Genomic DNA, 26,677 nt, shown 5'->3' on the forward strand with positions numbered 1-26,677 from the left:
GTCCCTTTTTACCTGTACAGATGATACTGGTATCTTTATCCACATGTGCCATATTTAAAAGTTGCCCCAATACTACGAATCTTTATAAAATCTAACAGACTACATAGTGTCCGGAATATAGAGTGTGTAATAGAGACAAGAGTCCTCTACAACATGCGTCTCCTTTCCACCTGACAGAGATACACAGGCACAAGTTATAAAAGAAAAAGAAAAAAAAACTGTCTCTGTACAAGCTTTATACACATCATATAAATCACATAAATCTATTGAATAGGTATATAGAAATGGCGTATATGATACACATATACACGTATATGATTTTTCCATGAATACAGACGTTTGCAGTTAACAATGATTAGTAGTGGCGTGATATTTTTCATTGTTCAAAATCAGGCAAACTATTGGATAATCTGTCTTTTATTATAATTTCTCATATTATTATTACTTTTTTCTTCCTTTTTTTTTTGTACATTTTTGTCTGTTCTGAGATACTCAGAGGCAGTTTGGTGGTGGGATAAAGAGGAAAAAAATCACTTGCCGTTGGCAAATTGAATTAATATTATTTTTATTGTATTTTATTTTATTTAATTAATTTATTTATTTTTTCGCTTGGTGTTTTCCAGGCTTTAAATTGTTGGATCCTTTTTCAGTTGGCGATGGTTGGTGGTTTAAAAAAGTCAGACTTTCAGTTTTTAAGGGAGTCTGTGGAAGTTCTCTGAGGTTGTTTGAAATAGTTTGTCTCCCTCTCTGCCGGTTTAAAAGGGCAAAGTGTCAAGAAAAAGTTTGTCGATTATTGCTGGCGGTGGGACCAGATCTTCTAGTTTTAGGTAGAAGATGCGCTGCAGACCCTGTGTGCACAGTGTGCGCAGTTCAGGCAGTTTCCCCAACAGTTTGGACAAATAGTTTGGACGATTCAAGCCGCCTCCATTGAAGGTGACTTGATCTTTCAGACAGTTTACTATCTTGTTTTGAAGGTCCTCAACTCTCTTGGGCTCTTTCAGTCCGTGCCTCTCTGCAAAATAATAATTATTATTATTGTATTAGAACATAACATAAAAAATAGTAACGATTTTCTGAACAGTAGGTTATAATAATAAAAAAAAAAAAAAAAACGATCTTACCTGTGACCATAGCTAGGGCGGCGATGCATGAGAAAGCAGATATGTCTAAATTCATGTTCTGAAGATTAGACGAGAACTCCACTATAGAGTCAATCCACTCGCCAAATCCACGCACGCACTGCAGTCTGTGCAACACCACCCCGTTACAGAAGATGAGTTTGCCTTCCATCGGGTTGGACCTGAAATTAATGACAAAGCGCCCATTAATTACCGTGCGCATTAAACGGGGATTTAAGCGGCTCCTAATTATTGCAGAGCCAATAAAAAGTGTAGCAGCAAAGCCACTTCTCCAAAAGCCTCGGTACCTGTACGCCAGACGCAGTACGAAAAGCTCCAGGAAGGCGGACTCGAACAGCAAGTCCTGATCCGGTTTAGGCAGGTCGGTGAACCCGGGAATCTTTTCTGCCCATCCGCGGATGATCTCCATGGATCCTGTAAGGAGGTCGTAGAACTGCTGGATGTGCTGTGTGTCATCTCCGCTCAGTTGGTAGTCCGGGTTGGCTTGGAACTGGAATTTAATTTAAACATGACTTAATGAGCTCCCTTAAAATATATAACCCGTGAAATTGCAAAGCCCATTTCTTAAAGGGGGAGAGTTTTCCCCCTCTTTAATTTAACTTGTGTCTGTATTTCACTGGCTTCTTTCTTGCAAAAGCAATTTAGAAAGTAAAATATGCCACCTTTAAAGTGTTGAAAGTTTATAATGAAACACTGTATGATATTAAATTCCTAATATTGGTTCCGTCAGATTCGCGCAGGGAGCGCATCAAGAGTCGTGTGCGCATTTTGACTGTCTTCTCTTAAAGTCTAAAATGATGGGTAAAATTAAAGATGAATGCAGTATAACGCACTCTGGTGTAGTCGAGGCTGCTCATAGAGGGGTTGGAGTCCACATGAGCCCTGACCAGAGCGCTGATCAGACTGACGGGCGGAGAGGGGGGCGAAGACTCCTGCGGACTTTTGGGTTTGGAGGGTAAACGGCCTCGTCGACCCTTTAAGCTGGCGGTCCGGACAACTGTCAAAACAACACAAAACTATTACTATCAAGGAGCTGTTATGCTCGTTGTAACATGTATTTACAATTAAATCAGGGATGACTATAATTACAGTTGCACACTACTCTAGTTTCCAAGTGAGAGAAAGATTCTAATTGAACTGCGATTAAGACGCATGGATCCCCTCTGCGCGTTTCAGAAGTGTAGACAAATATTGTAGCGATTTACCTTCTTTTACCATCCCGACCACCAGGCACTTCTGAAATCGGCAATACTGACATCTGTTTCTCCGGCGTTTATCCACAGGACAGTTTTTATTGGCTAAACAAACATATTTGGCGTTCTTCTGTACTGTACGCTAAAAAAGTGGACAATAAGATTTCGTTTAAATTAGATGACATTCAGAGAAATATTTGATAATATAGGATACAAACATTGTGACTATTTTGGGTGTAAATGAGCTTTGATCAGATATGCGAGGAGCAAAATATAATATATATAGCAAAAAAAAAAAAAACAAACAAACAAAAAAAAACGCTAATATGCTTCAGTTCCTCAAATGTCTGACCATATCTCATTTTACTCATACAATTAGAGGAAACCTATATGAGCGGCAACCAAACCACAAATTATTATTATTTTTAATAATAAATTATTTTATAATAATAAAAATAGGGGGGAAAAATACCTTGAAGAAGCCTTTGCACCCTTCACACGTTCGGACTCCATAGTGCTGACACGCCGCGTTGTCCCCACACACTGCGCACAAACCCTCGGTGGACGGTGATCCTCTAGATGGAGGTGACGGCACCTGACTGTCCATCAACTGATGGCCGTGACTGAGCTGCAGGGAGTGGGTGAAAGCGATGCCCGCCTGTTTCCTGATAGCACTGGGTACTGCGAAACTCTGGCTGTCCAGGGCTCGGTGCGTCCCGGGACTGTCATGCCCCATGGACACATGGAGAGGCCCGTCAAAGCGCATCTGACAGCTTGAAACAGGAGTTCCTGGTGGAGACTGCTTGAAGGAGAAGAGGGAGAGCCTGGACACGGGGTTCTTGCGCTGATCTATCATGTGCGAGGTCATATAGTTCTGATGAAAAGTGTGCAAAGAGCCCGGGTCCTCCCACATGTGATTAGGCTGAACCTGGAAGTTCGCCGTTGGAGCGTGAGGTGAGGACGGTTTGAAGTACATAGGCCCGGAGTGGGCCATCATCTCCTCTGACTGCGGGCCCAAATGGCTCTGCTGATGGTATGTGTGCATCTGGACTTCCTCCACCTTGATAGAGGACTGTTCTCCAGAATGGGGCACCTGGTAAAGACAGGGCGGCTTCACGTCATAACTGGTGTTGTAGTTGTCCATGAAGGTGCTGAAGCTGGGCAGTGAGGTGGTGGCGGCGGTGATCTCGGTATTGGTTAAGTCCATGCTGAACTTCACAAACTCTGGTGTGAGGAAATCGCAGCTGTATTCTCCGCTGGTGTGGTAACTGTAGCTCTGAGACGCAGGACTGGCGCCCTGCGGGGATGAGCCATACTGAGCCTGGACGCAGGGCATGGCTGCAAACAAAACAGTAGCCTAATCAATACAAAACAGAAAGACAAGCCTGAAAATAATAGAAAGTCGTTTTGGCAGTGCTTACATGCAACTTTGCAAAATCACTTTTAACAACTGAATATCGTGAAGTACCTTCAGTCGTGGGACTGTTCCTCAGCAGATCTCGGTGAAGGTGATAATAACAGATGAAATTTAATACCGGGGTTCAAGACAAACGACTCGGCTCTGGATTCTCCCTCTGATAAAACACACAACTTTCACTTGATTTGCATCACATTTTATTAGTTCCAATAAATGACTATGCAAAATACGAGAGCTCTGTTAAACTTAGAAATCTGAAACACACTTTCTTGCGCCGTATCTGAACATGTGCATATGCGTGATGGATCGGAAGTTTAAGGTTTTGCGCGCCGCGTTTGTTTATTTGTTTGTACTCTCGAGATTAATGCATTTAAAAAAAAAAATATCTGAAGAAACACAATTTCACGCTGGTCTTTAGACTCTAGTCTCAGACAAGGACTGAATAAAAACTGATTTCACATTGCAGCTACTCAAAGCAAAAAAAAAAAAAAAAAACAGTTTGCATAAAATCAGCAGAAACCAACAAACAGAAATCACAGACTATTTAAAACAAAGATACCATAGGGCAATTCTGCTAACTACATGTTTGCACAAAAAAAAAAGAAAAAAAAAGAAAGGCAATGACATACCTTAGTAGACCATCAGCAAAACTATATTGTATCCATATGTTTGCAATGCAGAATATGTGTGTAAATGTCCAGTACAACGTGTTGTCCGCACAGCTCGGAGCTCAACACTGGCATGTAGAGCTCTGTCTGCCAATGTGTCTTTGTTTATGTGAGACCCACGTGCTTGAGTTCAGTACGTCATCTGCGTCATATGTGAGTAGCACCAATCAGCAACGAGACTCTTCTGCCAATCTGAGGACTGACTGACAGCCGGTGCATGACTGTGATTTCACTGAGATCTGCTGTAGTATATATCCTCCGTGATCGATTAGCAATTTACCTCTGTTTGGTGATGTATATTTCAGTATGCACTGTATACGTTGATAAACACGTTAAGAAATTACAATTATTAAAGTCGATTTCACATAAAACACTGATGAAAAAAAGATATCAATAATTCAATTATATATTTATTCATTCTTAGTCTTTTAAAAATTGAACATAAAGTGTTTTTTTTTTTTTTTTGTTTTTTTTTTTTTTTTTGGAAAGTTTTTAAAGGTTCTGTAAAGGCTGTTAATATTAGGTTAAAAACAAATAAAATGGGAGAAAAATATCATAGAGACATTTGTCAATACTCTGTGAAACAGCAGAATAAATGAAATAAATAGATAAAACTACATTTCAACAAATATGACTTTGAGTAGGCCCTGCTGGCCACATGTTGTTGACTTAACTCAACACAGTCCAGCTTTTCTTAAACAAGAACTGCCCTTTTAAGAAATCATAGGTCAATATACAGAATCTTTAATACTTTGCATCTATTTGTATTAGACTAGAGTCATTTTCCAGGCAGGAAGTGGAGGAGGGGTCATTAGCAGAGGGATTCTTATGGTCATTTCAATATAAGGATGAAAGGAAGACAGGGAAATAGAACAGGAACTGGTAATAAGAAATTTGATGCAGAAAACAACTGGTTTTCTACCACAATAAACAATTCTGTGGCCTTATAGGTAAAATCACAATATGTAAAAACCTGCTCAATCCCTTAAAAAAGATAGAAAATTAAGGCCTATGCGGTTTTCTTAATACCTCTTCCAAAACTGATTGTATTCTGGCTGTATGATGTTTGTACTAAACCACTGTGGTGTTCTCCAAATGGGGGTGGTAGTCTCCTCTAGAGGACACTGTTGTTCACCACCCACTAGACAATAATTTTGGATTATGTTTTATTTGTTGTTATAAATGCAAACAAATACAGCAATGACCAGTGTATCCCAGCCTAATGTCCAACAAATTGTCAATGAGCCACAATGAGCAACCCTGCCATTCAAGACTGATATGTGAGGACAAAACTGCCCCATGACTCCATGATGTCTCATTTAAACATTATGTCCAAAACTGCCAGTCATGTTCCACATAACCAATGACAGGCAAAGCGACCAGCCATGTGCTCAACACCTGATTGGGTTTATTGCTATATCTAATGTATTATATCCACAATATGGTCTGCTTTCATTTACCTTTTTAATGAAGGGAAATTACATACAATTAAGCAATAATTGCCCATTGGCTCATTTAATTACTAACTGCCTTATATATATGCATAGTTTAATCACTGCTCATGGGGAAGAAGAGGCAGCAAATGAAGAGCAATCAAATTGGACTGAAGTTATTTCCCAATTATAAAAACGTTGAAGAATGCGTGTGTGTGTATGTGTCTTTCTCTCTGTGTGTGTGTTCCTGTAAACCCTACATTATGGGGGACCAAATGTCCCCACAAGGATAGTGATACCAGTAATTTTTGACCTTGTGAGGACATTTTTTTTTTTTTTTGGTCCCCATGAGCAAAACAGCTTATAAATCATACTAAATTATGTTTTATGAAATGCAGAAAGTTTTTAGGGGTAGGGTCAGGAGATAGAATATACAGTTTGAACAGAATAAAAATCATGTCAGTGGAATATCCCAATAAAACATTATGTGTGTGTGCACGTGTGTGTGTTGGGGGGGTGCGTGTGTGTGTGTGTGCTGCTGTATATGCATTTCAGAGAGGAATGAATATGTATAAAGATATAATAAGAACAAAAGATATACAGTTGAAAGATTTACATAGATCTATTCTGACTTACATCATTTACAGCCATGATATTTACTCTTCTTTAACAACTACAAAAACAAAACCACGGATAAAAAAAAAAAAAAAAAAAAAAATCAAATGCACAACCAATCCCAATGAATAGATGCTTCCTTCAAGTTGTAGCTTGTTTGACAGGAGCTGTCCATTCAGCACTCTAACCTAAAACTTGAAACAGGTGAAGTAACCATGGACAGCTACATGAATCTGTATTTATGTTGCTTATGTTAGACAGTCTATAGTCAGGGTAAAAAATCAAAGCTGTGCCAGAGTCATAGTCATTTAAAAATGTAAGGGTTACTTAATTTTCTTTATGAATGTGAAGAGTTTTGCAGCCCAATTACTTGAAATAGGCAACATCCCCTGACATGGCATTACTTATCTTGACAGAAAAACAGTATTCAATCCTAAACATTTTATATATTCTTTATAATATAGCTACTGTACTCTGTAAGTAGAATTGTATCTGTCTTTCTTGAGATTACAGTATAACCTGGCTATCAGCACCTCAGTTTAAAATTAGAATTGACAGTGTCTGTTGACTGAACATAGGGTTATAATACTTTTAAAGCCATTAAATCATTTATATTTGTGAGTGAGAGAACTTCCTCATATCATTACATGTTCCTGCAGATTCTGATATGCTAAGTAATGATGCAAATCAAGACATTTTAACAGACTTTTGAAATTGAGTGACCACTGTGACATACTATCCTGCTATTATCAAGGAGATTGGACTCACTGTCTAACCTAGACATTGTCTCCTAAAAAGGCCCAAAGAGCCTATTTAGATAAGGATCATATGTGTCCAGCTCTCTCATTATGAGATAAGCAGCATTAATCTGGTGACACTGGCCAGTAGATGACTTTATGATTTTAAAACATCACTCCACGCTTGATGTGACTGAGCTTGATTTAGAGATGATGAAATCTCTCCCATTTTAATGCAGGTTCAAAAAGGTCAGATGTTGTTGATTGCATGATCTAATTCCCCAGTAGATTCATCAAAAAAAAAAAAAAAAAAAAAAAAATCCATATCTCTTGCAGTCTTAAAGCACCTCTTTTGCTCAAGGCACTGGTCTATGTCTTTTTTCCAATTTAAGATTCCTTCTTTTCAGGACTAAATGTCTACTTAATATGCTTTAATGTGAGTTCTATGGAACAAGAGAGCACTCCATCATTTTCATGCACTTTTATATAACACACATTTAACTATTTAACCCTAATGAAACAGCTTGTATTGCAGCTGGACGACTCCTCTGTGCTGTGATGAAGGTCCCTTCTCTTCTACCTCAGTGAAGCTGTAAAACGAGATCCATCACTGTGGCGAGCATGAAGATCTGTCAGTGTTGAATATTCATGAATCAGTGTCATGACATGCCTTGTAATTGGCAGTAACATTAGTAATGACTCTGCCGGCATATTGTGAGTTCTTGCATATTCATGCCATGGGGCAATATATCCTAGTTGAGTATTTATTCTTTTTTTTTTTTTTTCCTTTTCCTTCTCTCGTTCTTCTGTGAAAATGAATTCTCAAGCTGCAGGTGGGCTCTTATGCCACAATCAATTGTTAAATTGTGCTTCAGTAGAAAAGAAATCACTGTCAGTCTGAAGGAAGATGAACAGTGCTGCCAGTTAGTCTAATTAATTACATTCCAGCTTCTGCAAAGTCATTTTAGCAAATATGTTCATATGTTCTGCTAATTATAACAGTTTAGTTACCCTTTCATCATAAAACACTCACGACTCTTACGAGAGCCAATAAATGTTTTTTCTACATTGACTTTTTTCATTTTTAGCTACAGATTTGCTTCTATTGTGTTTGTTTTATCAACTTGCCTATAAAGAAATATAGAGCTATAGAATTAATATGACAGCAAATTTCAAATAATTTGACCGTAATGAGAAGCACAAGAAATATTTTTAATATCTTCTGACACTACAGACAAGTTGTGAAATGACTTGGGGGTCTTTTTTGGGAAATGTATGAAAAGCTCTAAAATTTGATCTCCATTTGAAATGATTGATATAATAAACAGATCTTTTTATTACTTTATTTTTTGCTTCCAGTGAAGTGGCACAGGGTGTTCAAGGTGGTGACTGCAATAAGATTTAGTTGACTTTTCCTGAATGTCAGTTATAAGTTATACTGTACATAATATGCAGTACAATTCAACTCTTTTTAATCTTATGTCCGTGTTCTAAATAATGGGTAAGTAGCTCCTCTGTCCAAATGTGTGTAGATTATGATACAATCATATATGCAGGTCTAAACAGTAAAATACAGCATGTTTACACCTTTAATGCTCTGTTTTAAAGAAAATTCCAACCATGTGTTCTTTGTCAAGTACAGGATTGTGAAGAAAAGTGAAATCACACTGTATTTCACTAAACAACGTCATATGCATGTGGCGTGCATATCGTGATTAATCATGCTGGTCACTCGTTAGGAGTGGGGGAAGTAAATAAATTAGCATGTGATTGATCATTCTTTATTTCTTTCTGCTGTCACTTTTTTTTTCCCTGTCCTTCTGCAGAAAATGCATGATTTGTGTTTTGTTGAATCCATCATATAGAATATGAAGACTTGCATAGTAATGAAACACATTTATAAATGCATAGTGTCCCCTGAAGTCATGTGACAGTGAAATGAATGGCTTGTTGGTGTGTATGTGTTAGAGCAGGTGAGAATGGCCACCGTCCCATGAGGAGCAGCACGCTGTTACGTAACGCACAGTGGAGCCTGATATTCGTGGTTTGGGGCTGACCCATTGGACGAAGATACGCCTCTGATTCTGTCACGTACAGTTTGCTTGGTGTGTTGATGATGAATTGGTTTGTTTTAAGGTTCTTGCTTTATGAAACAGTAGTAACTACTCTTATATTTTTCATCAAACTTGTTAGTATAGAGGACAGTTCTAACCATATGAAGCATACATTTGCCCACTGTGATTCTTGTTGGACAATGTCAGCAGTGAGAATAGCAAAACACAGGAAATTTGAAACTATGAGAACCTAGAAGAGCTTGGACACAATTGGAGTTTTCACTATGAAAATGAAAAGACAATGAAATAATATTTTGTGTTTCTTAGGTTGACACACTGGCAGAACCCTGTGGAAAACCTCATTACTGACATCCTCGTTAATGCTGATAGACTCAAAAACATGAATGTCCATACAGTATTGTACATATAGTAGAAGTCATGATGCCAACACAATGAAAGCTCCTCGTTCTCTCTTTCTCTCTCTCGCGCCGCATGGCTTTCCTTATAGTCTTCCTCAATTGAGAAATTTGGATCAATCCTATTTGCTTCTTCTTAGCACCAAGAGGAGGATTTCGAGCGGCACTCTGTTTTGTACGCGTCCCACTTGCAGCTGTAGACGGATCTTTTCTGAGCGGCTGTTGCATAACGCTGCAGCTCATTGTGTGTTAACTGCTTGCAGGGCTGCTCACACAGGCTCAGCCGCTAAGTGGCTTCAGCCTCCTCCTCAGGAGGCCTCCTCAACGGAAGTGCTGGACTTAGAGGGATTTTCGTCTTCCAGAAACCGACAACGTGGCAGGGTAAAGCCTGATCTCTGTGTTTGAAGTATAGCTAGCTGGTTCTCCCAAATGAGACTTCATGTGATTGTCTCTTCTGTTACTCCATAAATCAATTATCTATGCTCGAGTTCAAAGTTTCTTTAATATGTTTTTATTTGTTCTTTTTTATTCATTTCAGTGTGTAATATTGAAAAATATGAGAGAGAGATTGAGAAAGGAGGGTTTTAAAACTGCGCTCATCCCCTGTCCTAATCCACTTTCCCTTTTTTTTTTTTTTTTTTTGGAATTTTTGGATTTGCAGCTTGTAATTCTCATGGAAACCAGAGGTTTGGAGTGCTGTTCGTGTGAGTGTCGCGTTTACAGCAGTCTCTCACTTTACCTACATCTGAAAATACATGCCTGCTTCTTTGCAGTCTTTCAAACAAATTTGCAAGTCTAAATTATAAAAACTAGTTACACTTCATGCAAAAAAGCTGGAGTCTGAAACCTCCGGATAAACTCTATTATTTCAACATTTAGAGATTTTTAACAGTCACATGTGCGCTCATACATATTAACATCTCCCATTTCCCATGGAGATATGAATGCCCTCTCATATAGCCTAGCTACCCCAGTCCCCGGTTTGCCTTTAAAGCACATTACAGTGAGAGGAAAGATGCATATGAAAATGATATGTAATATATTCTAAACATTCTGTGCTGGTGAGAATAAGTAGCCAAATATCAGGCTGACGTTGATCCGGAGCCGGTTTCCCTCACTCTCCACGAGCCTGACAGAGCGGAGCGATTTCTCACCTGGGACTGGCAGCGCAAACACTAAGCTTATTCACGGTGGGGTCCGATATCTACAGAAAGCCATGAAGAAATTAGATTAGGAACAGGTAAATGCTTCATTTTTTACCTCTCCGCTGACACTCATCTGGTGAATTCCTGGTCCTTCTGGTCATATTGCTTTATTTTCCCTCACGTATCATTTTTCATTCAAAAGAGGTCTAGACATGTTCGTGTTGAATCCGTCGTGGGAGATTTTTTTTTTATTTATTTATTTTGCCTTCCCTCTTTTATTTATTTATTTTTTCTCTCTTAAAGTTATTTCAAAGGATTCAGAGCACTTTATTGGCAGAGAGAGAGACAGCAAGAGAAAGAGACTCGCCCTGTCATTATCAAGATGGGATTAATACAGAGTAATTATATCAAAGTAATAGGGGGCGATTTCAAGCATTCAGGCCTTCTTTTGTCTTCACATTGTTAAGAAGTCAGCTGGGTTCAAACCAAAATGTCATAATTTTCTGTTACATTTGAAACGACCTGAGGAATCTCATTATTTTAGGGCTGTGTTTTATTTTCCTATCTGTTTGAACATACTGGGGTCTTGGAGGTGAATCAGAGTGGGGTCCAATTAGTGTGACTGCAGACAGTGAGACTGCACACTCAGCAGATAGTGGGGGAAGAAGTACAGGAGATGAGTACCAAGCATATTAGGCAAATATAGCCAGATATATTCATAGGTTTGGAAAATTTCTCACTGAAATAACACTCCTGCAGTGGAGGAGATTTACGATAGGCCTACATGCTCTTGTGTTCACAGACCTTGCTTGTAAATATGAAACAGATCACCTGAGGTGGGACGGCACTGGACAACTTTTTTTTCTCTCTCTCTCTCTCTCTCTCTCTCTCTCTCTCTCTCTCTCTCTCTCTCTCTCTCTCTTTCTCTCTTCTTTTTTTGGCATAAAAACTTAAATGTTTCAGATTCAGAAAAAGCAACAGAAAACAGATTGCACTGAAATTCCAATAAGTGTGAATTTCGTTCACTTTAATACCTACTCAAAATTTCTCACTGAAATAACACAATTGGCAGAATTTCAGTTCTGTGAACTTCAAATTCTGCCAATTGTGTTATTTCAGTAAGAAATTTTCCAAACATATGAATATATGTGGCTATATTTGCTTTATATTTGCCTAATATTTCTCTTGTTTGACCAAACTAATGTTTTTTTTTTTTTTTTCAGTCACACTTTAGATTATGGTTCAATTCTCACTATTAACTATATTAACTATGACTTTTGCATCAATAAACTCCTGATAACTGCTTATTAATAGTTAGTAAGGTTGTTAAGTGGTTGTTAAGTTTAGGTATTGGGTAGGATTAAGGGATTTTCTTCTTCTTTTCAAAAGTTTAGAATCTCAAAGATGTCTAAAATAAATTTAGTTCTGTGTCATTTCTCTTCAGTCTCTCAGACTGGTCCAGCAAATCAATAGAGCAAAAGTTCTATTACTGGGAATGGGGAAATATCGGCATCTAGAATTCCACCCTAACATTGTCATAGGAGGTTGTTATCTTGTGTGTGTCATGTTTCATTTAGTTACATCACCTCAGTTTTATTGTGGCTATAACTGTAGTTAAAGTTCTACTGTCAATGAATTTACAGATGTAGTTCACTATAGCTAACAAGATTATTGGTTGATGGCTGATTAATTATTGGTTATTAATTATTGGTTAGCTCTCTGAGCTAGTCTCATTGCACTCTGGCCATGTTATATTTATTATGGACAGTGAACTGAAGTATTGGAACAAACCCTCACTCGCTGAAAATGTTTTTTCCCCATCACCTCTTATTTGCTTTATTATTATTATTATTAGGGGCCAAGCACCGAAGGTGCATAGGCACCTGTTGTAATCGTTGGGGTTCCTATTATTATTATTATAAAACCACTTGCTGGAAAGTTGTGAAATTTGGGAAACCGATTGAGGCCAGTCTCATCTGTGTCCATAGCAAATTTGGAGTCTCTAACTCAATCCCTCTAGCGCCACTACCTGTTCAAATTTTCACTGATGTTTATGATAATAATTTTTGAACCATAAGGGCTAGAAACTAAATAATTTTTTCCCCTGATTCCCGCCATTTTTATTTTTCAAAAAAAAAAAAAAAAAAACTTCTTTTCAAACTCCTCCTAGACCGTTACTTCGATTTTTTATGAAAATTGAACCAGAGCATCTTGAGACCATTCTGACAAAAAGTTATCAAAAGCTTTTCATAGATCCATCCATTCTTGAAAACTGCCCAAATGAATTCGACAAAAAGCTTGCCAAATCAGATTTGAGGCTATATCTCCACAACACTTTATTGCATTCAAACTTGGTACATGTCATCACAAGCATGTTCAGGGGCAACATGCAACGTTTTGGCGCAGCACCACCTACTGGTCCGGAGATATGAAAAATTGTTATTTTTGCTTATAACTTCTGATGGGTTTGTCCAAAAATCATAACTTTGGTCTCATTGGATTTGGGGCATCATGCCGAGTCGAATGATATCCAATTTTCCCATATGGGCCATTTTGAATTTTGTGCTAAAATGCTGTCTTTTATGAATGCATTAGCATATCATTACGAAACTCGGTATGAGTCATCAGCACAATGCCCTGAAGGAGCCTGATAAGTTTCGGACCAGCACCACCTAATGTAGAATGTTTTTTTTCATTTGCTTATAACTTTTGATCTGGTTGACTTATTTTCACAGTCATATCCTTAGACTCTTGACTCCTCGCTGAGTCCAACGATTCCAAACATGCTAGGTTTCGACTTACGGTTTGTGCAGCATGGTGATTTAGCGTAAAAAACGATTGTGAATATCTTTAAAATCGTTAGTCCGATCGAGACAAAACCAGTGTAGAAAACAAGGAACCTAAGCTGGTTAACTGAATGTCACAGCCAAAATGTCAAAATTTTCATAGGAAGTGGCAAAAAAATCAAAACAAAGTCATTTTTTATGATATCATACATATAAATGTCTATAACTCCCAAACAAAATTAGATATTTGCACCAAATTTAACACACACATGCATGGGGTCACCCTGAGGACACATAAAAAAAAAAATGGTGGGATTGTGTCTCTTGGTGGCACTATAATTGAACAAAACATGAAATTTCCATTAACTACAATACAGTATTATGATATAAAATGCTATATTATATGAATGCATTGGTGTACGAAACTCAGGATGTGCCATCGGCACCATGCTCTGAAGGTACACAATAGGTTTTGAGATAGCGCCTCCTTGTGGTCAAATTTTATATATATATATATATATATATATTTTAAATTCTAATAGCTTTATGTAAATGTGGCCTATTGTAATGAGACTGGTCTTATTAGATTCCGTGGGTCATGCTGAAAAACACTGATGCCAATTTTGCCATAGTCCATATAACTTAGTCTCCACCACTTTGATTTTCTTTAAAATCACAATTTTTCAATCTCCTTCTAGATCATTGGTCCAATTTTTACCAAAATTGAATCGTATCATCTTCAGACCATTCTGGGGTTTAGCTCAGCCCTGCATAATGATTTACCCAAGTGATTTTCATGTTGTTTTGTTGTTGTTAGGTGAAGCAGGATACATTTTTAGTAAGTTAACTTGTGAAAATTTGTCCAAAGTGATCTGTCATTCCATGTCTCTCATCTTCTCTCCTTTTTTTCTCTTTTTTCTCTCGCTCTCTTTTTTTTTTAAGTTCTAGGTTTGATTTGTGCCATCTTGTATCATGAGTTTTAATTGCATGTGACATTTCCATCCTCTCTTCTGGTATTTAAAGCAGAGTTCAGGTGTGCTTCATTACTGAGATGAGACAGAACTTCCCATCTGCTCTCACACCCTCTACCCTGCACCCAATCCACTTTGTAGCTTAAAGGTACCTATCTGTCACTTATGTAGGGATTTTGCTCTGAGGTATAGGTGAGCATCTTCTTAGATGAGACATCACCTTTGTCACCCACTGACACTGATCTGTTATCTGTCTCAAAACTTGTTTTCAATTACAGCTAAAAATCCATTACGGCTGTAATTTATGGAGTATATGCCTGTAAAAATCACCAATCAGCAGAAATGTTTGAAGTTAAACAGTCCTTTTGGGTTTAAAAGTAATAATAATATCTCATGCTTTTTGTTTTCAGTAGTGTTCAGATAAAAATAAATTTTGGTTGCCAAGGATTTTAGTCATGTTTTGCTCATTGAATATGACAATGTTCTCATCATAGCTGCAAATTATGAACTGCGTGAAAAAATAATTGTAGAGGAAAGACAGGTCGGCTTTTGTTCTCACATTAGTTGCTTTTCAGATCTGGAAGGTAGTAAGAGAAACTGAGGGACTGGTAAGAGCATATCCAATCCAGAAAAACACCTGATCAACAGAAAAAACAGAATCCAAATTTCTGATCACACACATAAAACCAGACACCATTCATTCAAGTAACTCAAAGATCTTATTTGTCACTTTTAATTTAGACATCTCACAAATGGCTTAGATCTGTGAAGTCTGTCTGTCTCTTTGGTTTTGAAAGTGGTGGGAACTGTTATATTATTGGACTGTAATTAAGTCAAATTAAGTCAGGGTCAAAGCTGTGTGTCTGAAGAGCATTTTCCTACTCTATAAGGGTGAAACACTTAAACTCTTTATAATTCTAATAAACAACTTATATTTTACGCATATGTTTGTTTATGCTTTATTTATTGAAAGATACAAGAGCACCTTATATGTAGTACTGGATTTATGATTTGATAATAAATGTTTAAGGAGGTTATATATTATAGGATATGATGGGTTATAATAAGTTATTAGCACCACTTTATATTAGGTGTCTTTATTAAGTATGTAAAAAAAAAAAAAAAAAAAAAAAGTTGGCACAATGAACTTATTGTGTTCATCCTGGAATAAGGTTTAGGGAGAGTTCATCATTGACCAATACTACACTCAAGTCAGTCTTTTCCTCACACAAAGATATCATATGGCTTGTGAATGAATGAATGAATGAATGAATGAATGAATGAATGAATGAATGAATGAATGAATGAATGAATGAATGAATGAATGAATGAATGAATGAATGAAGTCACTATATGGAGCAGAGTAGTTAGCATTATGGAAATGTGAATGTGTGGGGGGGAAACAAGGGATATTCTGAAAGAAAAGAAAAGAAAAGAAAAGAAAAGAAAAGAAAAGAAAAGAAAAGAAAAGAAAAGAAAAGAAAAGAAAAGAAGAAAAGTGAATATAAGTGAAAGTAGGTGAATGGTGAGTAATAATGACAGAAATTTTATTTTAACCATTTAGCCTCCAGTTCGGCCCTGGGTAAAGGCTGGGTTAGGGGGTGGGTTGAGGGGTAGGGGCAGGCAATAGTGTAATTATAGATGTAAGGGAAAAAAAAATAATTACAGAAATTAAACACAGGTGTCATTGCATTTATCTTTTTTTAAAATATAAGTACAATCTAAAGCATGTGTGTACACAATAATTTAAATGTTAACAGGACATTTAATATGAAGTGAATTCAAACTATTTGTTCAGAGTTGCAGTGTGTCAGGTCAAACATTTTGGTCATGTTTTAAAGTTTGATAAGGACTTTATTCACAATGTAACATTCAATGTAACGCAGTCCAATGGCTTACTACAGTACTGTTAACAAATTAGAAACAACGGTCTGCCAAAAAAGACAAAAATAGCCAGCAGGCTGTTCGCTCCAACTGGTCCCTGAATCTCAGGAGTCTCTTGGGGCCATGAATGCTCTGTGTTGGCATCAGAAAAACAAAGCATATGTTCATTGTTAGCCTGGGTGTACATAGCATGTCCTGTTTGCTCAGGCTCTTTACCACCGCCCCAAACTACTAACTTCATTTCTCCAGGCAAGCTGTCAGCCCGCATTTGGAGAACGAGGATATGTGTATTCACAGGACCGGGCAGCGAAGAGAGCAACGATCTGTCAACCTCACTCATTCAGCACAGAGGAGACGTATATACTACCTGCTGCATTCTATGTACGCTTTTATGTTCAGTGATTTTATTTCTATTTGTCTTTACACCTGCTTTTCCCATGATTAAATCTTTATGTAACAATGATGATAGGTGAAATGTTTTAGTGTTTGCTTGGGCTTTGAAGAAAATACCATAAAGATCTCGCTAAATGCATAAATGTGTGCACATTAAGGTTTTTTTAGGCAGATTTTTTTCTGTAGCTATGATAATTATGTGAAGGATGATGATTGCAGTGACATTTCAGAGGTTGACCCTCTTTCTTCAGTCTGAGCTCTGAACGCTGGAATTTATTTCTCTAAGGACATTTAGCAGATCAACACACTACTGTGTTTTCAGTATGCAGTAAAGAATGAGACATCCAGTGTTAAGACAATCAGCATATTCAAGAGGGTTTGTACAGTAAATCAGAGTTGTTGTTGTTGTTGTTTTCCAGGATAGTCATCCAAGAGTTGCAACAAAATAAATTATGTTAAAATGTAATAGTATTGTAATTATATGATTACTGGCGATTTAATATGATATGAATATTTTGTGATTATTTCCAGCTATCAGCTGTGATTTATTGCTTTTTGTTCTTGTCTTTTGCCAAAAGTACATGAGTCTACCTGAGATACAGTGATGAGAGCAGTCAGCTCAGCCAAGCATCTCACTTTGTGACTGGCACATATGAAATTCATCGTCACTAACATTTCTGTCATGTCACTGTGGAGTCCGCCCTGCTCTCACTCGCACTCCACTGAGTTTGCTTACCTCCAGGAGGTGCAAATTATAGGAAAGGAGGGGGCAAAAGAGAGAGAGAGAAAGCAATGGGAATGAGGGTCTCGGGTGGGGGTTCAGTCCGGAATTTTAAGAGTCATTTGTCTTCCTTCAGTCAACACGACTGTGTACACATCATTAATGTTGTTCTCAATACAATCTCTAACAACAGCATGACTGACTGTCATATTGGCTGATATTAATGATGAGCAGAGAGAGAGACATTTCACAGAAGGCAGGCTTGCATATTCCTTTACATTATTGTGAATTATTGCACCCGTTTTGCCAGGGGCTGAAACTCATCCACCGCAAGGCTCTTGTAGACGACACTCCAAATTATGTTTATGCACAGGATCAGTGAAGTGCTTATCCAGCAGAGTGGATAGAGGTATTCCACACCTTAATACATCATGGCAGCACACATGCCCCTGCGTGTAATTTGTTTCAAAATTTGGCCTTTATATTTGTTGTGTTTTCTCGTTCTCTTGTCCCGTATTTCTGCCTCTTGTTCCGAAAATGACTTCAAGCGTATGGTAGCATTAACCGGGGCCTACCAGTTACTTAGCCTCCGGTCGTTTTAAGCTTCTGAAGAAAAGCGAGTGAGAGGGGGAAAAAAAGAAAAAAGAAAAAAAGAAAGATCAGAGGTTCTTTTGGCCATTTCATTCCCAGGGTGTAGCAACATCCTGGACCAACAACGAGGACTTTCGCTTCCTTGGCAATTACAAATAGAGAGAGGGCTGTTTCAGACACCAACATTAAAAGAGATTAATCATTTCAGCATTCACTCCTTTCTTTAAGCAAAGGATTATGCTGCAATAAATCTTAAGAGATGTACATAAGAATCAGTCCGTAATGAAACTGTGCTTTGTTCATTTGTCACCTTTTAAACCCTTTCATTTAAATTACAAAACTTGCGACCTTGTGCCTCCAAGTATAGATCTTTTGTATTTTCAGACCCAAAAGGGATTAATCCATAAATCTTGATGTGAGATTCCTCTCTTCATTAATAGTAATCCGTGCCAATGTCTACACACACACACAGAGCCTGTCAAAGATGGTTTCTTGACATAGATGAATTGAAGAAAGGGGTTGCCAGTGACACAGCAAATAATTATTTTCAATGATCAGTGCAGTCTCTGGCCTGTTTGTGCACCACCTCTGTCTTTATCTTGAACTGTCTCTAAATTAATCTCTCAGCAACCCACAGCCATGACTGGGAAACAAGACCGGGAAAGAGGAAACAGTCACCTTTGCTCCTTTCCAAGATCCCAAATACCCACTGCTGAAGTTTTTCTGCCCCGGTAGTATTTTAGTAATTGGATGCATATGTTCATCACTGATGGTTGGGCTGTGTCCAAAAAAAATAAAAACTGCTGCTTCTACAGGGGCATGTCTGAATGCTTGCATAACATCATGTCTATCACAAAGCCTTCATCTGGTTATTTAGGTTTCCTTCACTCCTTCTAGTCCCCACCCCCATAATGCTGTGATGAATTATTACCTAAAGGACACTTCACATCTTCTTTTTGGCTTGGATATAGTTACACTGAAAAAAAAACAAACAAAAAAAAAAACAATATATTATATATATATATACATATATATAATATTCATGATTTATCACAAGATTTTTTCTGTTGATTAAACCAATTGCCTTCATTGTATTAACTCTTAAATTTTTATTTCAATGAACTGGTAACCAGGTAACTTACTGTTTTAAGTTAAACCAACAATTTTTTTTTTCAAATATCTCTCTCCATTTAGTGAACTTTCACCCAACATAAAATGTTTGTGCATGTTTGAGTGTGCATATGAATCTACCCTATATATTCGAATGTGCTGCATGTGCCACACAGAATGTGTGTTGTGCATGCGTCTCTGGGTCTCTGGGCCTTCTCATGCTGTGGCTTTAAATGAGCAGGCCCTTTCCCTTGCACTCTGCACTAGCATTTGTGCATTTGCCTGTGTATAACTGATTGAAAGTGACAGGCCCAGATGTGACAGATCGTTTCTGACACACTTCCATAGCACCAGTCAGTGTGCAGAGGGGTGAGTCACTCACTCGCCCCTCTCCCTGCCCCTTGCAGGACAACATAAGAATGCATGAATGAATCTCTGCAGCGCACTCTCTGCTGCCAGGTACGATGCTGCCATCACCAATTACATTAAAGAACTGCACCTCCTGAACAGTCCCGACCCCTGCTGTGGCCAGGGGAGGGTCTACAGAGCAGGTAAATGTAAGTGGAAAGCAGTGAAAGAAGATAAAAATGTCCTGGCTAAGATGAGTTCTTTTAAAGCATATTGAAGACAATTCATTATGTTGTGTTATAAAAGATATAATTTTATTTTAACAAGGCAATCCCACAATGTCTTGCAACATGGACAGTGAAAACTATCCACCCAAGATGCCAGGTTTTTATTTATTTATTTTTTTCTATATTTAAAGGGTTAGTTCTCCCCAAAATAAAAATATTCTGTCATTAATTACTCACCCTCATGTCATTCCAAACCCGTAAGACCTTCGTTCATCTTAAGATCTCAGCACAAAAAGATATTTTTGATGAAATCCGACAGCCCTCTGACTCCTCCATAGACAGCAACTTAGCAACCACTTTCAAGGTCCAGAAAGCTACTAAAGACATTGTTAAAATAGTCCTCGTGACTGCAGCGGTTCACCCTAAATTTTATGAAGTGCTGAGAATACTTTTTGTGCGCAAAAACAAAACAAAAACAACGACTTTATTTAACAGTCTCCTACGCAGTGCAGGTTTCCGTGTACTACGTCAGAACGCTGACTCATTATTATTGATCATTACTTATTCTATTCACCTGGCATTCACCTGGCTGCTAACCAACCTGTTGCTTTTGAGGAGCCCCTCAAATCAGTTATTAGATTCAGGAAGCCAGACTTTTGGTAAAAGTCATAAAGTCAACAATGTAACTAATTCTGGCCAAGACCCTGTTATTCAGACTGAAGGGATTATTCAGCAACATGTTATGTGACCAATCACACTTTGTTTTCTATGAGACGTTTAGGAGTAGATAACCCTGAAATTGATGGTTCCACAATGCATGCATATATATATATATATATATATATATATATATATATATATATATATATATATATATATATATATATATATATATATATATATATATATATATATATATATATCAGGGGCGTTTCCTCCGAGTAGGCAAGGGAGGCAGTGCCTCCTCAAAAAAATAGGATGAGAAAATAATCCATATTACATATAAAACAACACAAATATTACAAATTATGACATTAAAAAGAGCGCAAGTCACGCGTATTTCTTAAGGAACACTGCCCAACAGCGACACCCGCAGGTAAAGTTACACAGAGGAGTCATGCCTCCCTTCCCTCTCATAGGAATCTATAGAAAATCATCAGAACCCCGGCATGCGGTGGGTTTTGTGGGGGGTAATTGAGAATGAATGGGGGAAAGTCACGTGAGAGGAGGCAATGTCTCCATCGCGCTATGATTGGATGTAATTGGTTATGATTGGATATGATTGGTTTGTGCGATAAATCCCACCTCTCGTTGACGTGCGCGTTCCGCGCGTAGGTTTGACTGAACAAATGATGGCGTCAATCGAAAGACTAATCGAAAAGTAAGTAAACAGATCACCCAGTTAGTTATATCACTGCTTTATGTTACGTCAAAATCAAACTTGAAATGGACTGAAAGCATGATTACTGCGGGGTTTTTTAGTGCAATCAGCTTGGTGAAATTAAAAATGCAATTCGTGTCTGTGACAGACGGTTAATGGAGCATGACTGATGATCCAAAATATTCTAGGTTGACAATTAAAAAGAAAAACCGCAATAAACAAATAAAATATATTGTTTAAATTATTATTGCCTTTAGTTATTATTTTGGAATGAATGTAGAAATGCTTAAAACACTTGATGCTTGATGAGATTGACTTGGTTTTGATAAATAGAACATTACATTGTTAATGTAAAATTACAAAATAGAGTTGTATTTGGGTTTTTTTTTTCTTTTTTTTTTTTTTGATGTACTGTAAAGTAATGTTCATTTAACAAGGAAGATTTGTCAACTTTAAGAGTAATGCACATGAATTTACAATGATTCATAAAAAAAAAATGTGCCTCCTCATTTCAGAGCACCACTGCACGCCACAGATATATATATATATATATATATATATATATATATATATATATATATATATATATATATATATATATATATATATATATATATATATATATATTAGTGCTCAGCGTATACACCCCCTTTGAAAAGTAACATTTTAAACAATATCTCAATGAACACAAAAACAATTTCCAAAATGTTGACAAGACTAAGTTTTATATAACATCTGTTTAACATTTCAGTTTTACTCAAATTAGGGTGATGCAAAAAAGAATACATCCCACTGAAAGTCTCTGGAGCAAAGCTACATTTTAGACTACAAATGTCTAATTTAACAAGAATTCAACCACAGGTGAGTCTAATTATTCATCACACAGGGGTCCAGCAGACAGGTGACTATAAAAGGGTGTTAAAACCCCTTCCCATTTTAATGCTGTCAGCAATGGCACCCCATGGAAGAGAAATGTCACAAGACCTGAAAAAAAAAATAATTTCTTTACATCAGAAAGGTGAAGGCTACAAGAAGAACAGCAAAGCTTTACTTATCTGTCAGAATACTGTAGCAAAAGTGGTACAACATTTTAAAAAAGATGGGACTACAACCATCTTACAGAGACGTCCAGGTCATCCACGGAAGTTAATACCTCGACAGGAGCGTCTTCTGATGAGAAGGGTGAAAAAAATTGTACGCAAGTTCACTGCAGTTATCTAAAGAAGTAGAAAGCCAAACTGGGGTGACTATTTCCCTTGACAATATGGCATACACTGCAGAGGAATAGCATGCATGGGTGTCGTCCACGAAAGAAGCCTCTCCTAAAGCCCAGGCACAAAAAAGCCCGCCTAGAGTTTGCCAGGGCCCATGCTGACAATGATGAAGACTACTGGGAATCTATACTCTGGAGTGATGAGACCAAGATAAATGTTTTTGGAACTGATGGCTTCAAAACTGGATGGCGTCGCAAAGGTGAGGAATACAAAGAAAAATGCATGATGCCTATAGTGAAACATGGTGGTGGCAGTGTCCTTATGTAGGGCTGCATGAGTGCTGCTGGTGTTGGGGAGCTCCATTTCATTGATGGCATCATGAATTCATAGATACTGAAAGAGAAGATGCTACCATCACTCTGTGCCCTTGGTTGCCGTGCACTTTTCCAACATGACAATGATCCTAAACACATTTCTGAAAGTGATTCAGTGGCTCCTGATCTGAACCCAATCTAACACCTATGGGGAATTCTGAAGAGACAAGTTGAGCATCACTCTCCATCCAGCATCCAGTCTCTAAAAGAGGTCATTCTTGAAGAATGGAAAAATATAGATGTTGCAAAATGTCGCCAACATGTTCATTCCATGCCTAGAAGACTTGGTGCTGTCTTTAAAAACCATAAATGCCATACAAAGTACTTGATGTAGTAGTTTTTGCTGTGGGGTGTACTTATTTTTGCATCACCCTACTTTGAGTAAAACTGAAAAATGTGTAATTTAACTTATATTATTAACCTTACTTTCATGTTATAAGTTACAAACAGATGTTATATTAACATTTTGGAAATTGTTTTTGTGTTCATGAGATATTGTTTAAAATGTTACTTTTCAAAGTTGGTGTACTCATTTATGCTGGGCACTGTATATATATATATATATATATATATATATATATATATATATATATATATATATATATATATATATATATATATATAATAAAATATCCCGTTACAGTTCAGTAGTAATGATTTCATGAACTTCTTCACTGAGAAAATAGAAAGCATCAGAACCACAATTGTAAACGTATAACCTTTGACAGCGTTTTATGATTCAGCCTCAATTATTGCCCCTCAAGAACAGCTATAGTGCTTTACAACTGTAGGACAGGAAGAGCTAAATAAACTAATCATTGTGTCAAAACCAACATGTTTATTAGATCCAGTACCCACTAAGCTACTGAAAGAGTTGTTACCTCTAGAAGAGCCTCTTCTCATTATTATTAACTCGTCTTTATCTCTAGGTCATAGAGACTACATCTGCTTCAGTTTGGATCCAGCCTCTTTTGAAGACTTCAGATGACCAACACCTTTGAAGAGACGGCACCAACTCCTGTGAGGACTTCAGATGACACAAACTCTGGATCAACATGCACATTCCCAAATTTCTATATACCCTAATTATTGTTATCATGTAATCATGACTTCGACAAGCTCATTGTTTCTACTCTAAATTAATTTGCTAACAGTGATTGTAAATTAAATTATTACATTGTTAGCTAACTGTGTGATTATATATGTACATTTCTGAAATTACATAATTTGGACAGTCAACTCTGATAACAAATCACTATAATTTATAATGTTGACATGCATTCTCTGTAAAGCTGCTTTGAAACGATATGTATTGTGAAAAGCGCTATAAAAATAAATGTGAATTTAATTGAATATATGTTATAAATAGCTGACCAATATCAGAATCAGAATGAGCTTTATTCTCCAAATGTGCACAAACAAAAAAGGTATGTTGTGCATACATACATACATACATACATATAAGATACAAGAATAGAAAGAACATTTAGATAAGACTAATGGGAAAAATAAATAAATACATAAATAATAACTGCATACCACTGCATTAACACCTTTCTTATCTTTTAAAAATCATCCATATATAACTAGCTTTAGAGAAAAGAGGGACGTAAGATAGAAATGAAAGAGATATGCCTCTTGGATATTTCATGAAAAATCATGATTATATAGATTCTAAGCAGAAAGCTGTTTTAAGAGTAGAAGACCAGGCTTAGAGAGAGAGAGAGAGATTCTACCAAGATACTTGAAAATCCTCATAAGTACCTTGAGAATACCTTGATAGATCATTTATATAAATAGGGGAACACTCCATAAAGAATCAACCTCATCCCCTCATATGCTTTGTACATCAAAACTCTATGTGTGTAAGGTAATTCTGGATTCTTACAAATCAGACATTCAAGATTTAACACTAATTCAGTTCCCAAGGTATGTAGAATGCTGTTCACACAAAAATGAGAATTCTGTCAATTGCTCAACCTTATGTTGTTCAACCTTCTAAATCATAAAACTAGATATTCTGCAGAATGTCAAAGCAACTGAGTTCCTTACAATGAAGGTGAAATGTGATTTTTACTGCTTTAGAAAGAACAGAACACACACACAAGCACACAAACATGCGCGCACACACACACTTTGTACAATTAAAAAAAAAAAAAAAAAAAAGAACCACTAAGTGCAACATGATTTCAATAATCATCATAAGTACTAAATGAAGTGTGGTTCTAGCAACCATTTTTTTTTTTTTTCAGCATTTGCATAAACACTGAAACAAACATTAACATGAACAATATAAACTTACAGAATTATGAACAAATATTTATGACGAATGGTTATAAATCCATTAGATTTATATAATTTTGAAATCATGAAATTATTACATCGATTTTATTTACATTGTTAATTATTAAAGGTGCCCTAGAATCAGAATTTGAATTTACCTCAGCATAGTTGAATAACAGTACATGGAAAAGACATACATTGAGTTTCAAACCCCATTGTTTCCTCCTTCTTATGTAAATCTCATTTGTTTAAAAGACTTCCGGAAAACACTCGGATCTCAACATAACACAGACTGTTACGTAACAGTCGGGATCATTAATATGTATGACCCCAATATTTGCATAATGCCAGCCCATTCGACGCATTAGACAAGGAAAGGCAGTATTAACAGCTGGATCTGTGCACAGACAAGGTAAGCAAGCAAGAACAACAGCGAAAAATGGCAGATGGAGCAATAATAACTGATATGATCCATGATATCATGATATTTTTAGTGATATTTGTAAATTGTCTTTCTTAAATGTTTCATTAGCATGTTGCTAATGTATTGTTAAATGTGGTTAAAGTTACCATCGTTTCTTACTGTATTCACAGAGACAATTTTTTTTTCATTTTTAAACACGTGCAGTCTGTATAATGCATAAACACAACTTCATTCTTTATAAATCTCTCCAACAGTGTGTAATGTTAGCTTTAGCCACAGAGCATAGCCTCAAACTCACACAGAATCAAACGTAACCATCTAAATAAATACTTTACTCACATAATTCGAAGCATACATACAGCATGAATGACGAACATCTTGTAAAGATCCATTTGAGGGTTATATTAGCTGTGTGAACTTTGTTTATGCAATGTTTATACAGTCGAGAGCTCGTGGGGCAGAGGAAGCGCATCTCTTAAAGGGGCCGTGCTGAAAAAATCAGTGCATAGTTAATGATGCCCCAAAATAGGCAGCTAAAATATGGAGTATTTTGAGCTGAAACTTCACAGACACATTCAGGGGACACCTAGGACTTATATTACATCTTGTAAATCTAGGGCAAAATCTAGGGCACCTTTAAATGTATTAAATATTTTGATGATATCACATCTGTTTAATACATTTATCATTCTCTTCTGTGTTAATTCTGGTGCTATTTTCAACTAATTTCAAAAGATTCCATCACTATACCCAAGTCTATTTTAAAATGTTAAAAAGACAGAAAACAAGAACATTATCTTACACAATCTCATCTACAGTATTTGTGTTACAGTATATTCTAAATCTTCAGAAATTTTGTAACATTGTGTGATGAAAATACCATAATTTACATCTTTATGCACATAAAATCATCATCATCGACCATCACACTCAAACGTTGCATTCGGTTCAAAAATTATAATATAAAGGTGAGCAAATAATGACATAAATTCCCTTTTGGGGTGAACTATCTTTAAATGGCACATCTAGAATCAAAGTGATCAGGTTTGAGAAGAGCAGATAATCAAAAATGTGGCCAGTTTAAATGAAAAGGTGTTCTTTGTGTGACACTGTCTCATCGCATCAGTCTCCTTTTGCACTGCCATTGATAGCA

General features: G+C 36.9%; 1 protein-coding gene across 1 annotated transcript; it reads right to left on the reverse strand.

Annotated features, from left to right (window-relative positions):
• Nucleotides 1-755: 755 nt before the first annotated feature.
• Nucleotides 756-3,884, reverse strand: nr4a2a (nuclear receptor subfamily 4, group A, member 2a). Its single transcript, XM_067409899.1, has 7 exons — nt 3,801-3,884; nt 2,805-3,670; nt 2,345-2,474; nt 1,973-2,136; nt 1,427-1,629; nt 1,122-1,300; nt 756-1,012 (listed from the first exon to the last, which is right to left on the reverse strand). Exons 2-7 carry the CDS (start codon nt 3,666-3,668, stop codon nt 756-758), a joined length of 1,797 nt encoding a protein of 598 aa, XP_067266000.1. The 5' UTR covers nt 3,669-3,670; nt 3,801-3,884.
• Between the last annotated feature and the right edge of the window lie 22,793 nt (nt 3,885-26,677).

This window comes from Chanodichthys erythropterus, chromosome 14 (assembly GCF_024489055.1).
Source record: "Chanodichthys erythropterus isolate Z2021 chromosome 14, ASM2448905v1, whole genome shotgun sequence".
Classification (NCBI taxonomy): Eukaryota; Metazoa; Chordata; class Actinopteri; order Cypriniformes; family Xenocyprididae; genus Chanodichthys; species Chanodichthys erythropterus.

Excerpts from the sequence above, each read along its gene's own strand:
- nr4a2a (XM_067409899.1), bottom strand. The coding sequence starts at position 3,668 with ATGCCCTGCGTCCAGGCTCAGTATGGCTCATCCCCGCAGGGCGCCAGT. Across the intron at positions 2,137-2,344 it reads GGTCGGGATGGTAAAAGAAG|TTGTCCGGACCGCCAGCTTA; the intron begins GTAAATCGCTAC and ends TTGTTTTGACAG. Across the intron at positions 1,630-1,972 it reads GCAGCCTCGACTACACCAGA|TTCCAAGCCAACCCGGACTA; the intron begins GTGCGTTATACT and ends ATTAAATTCCAG.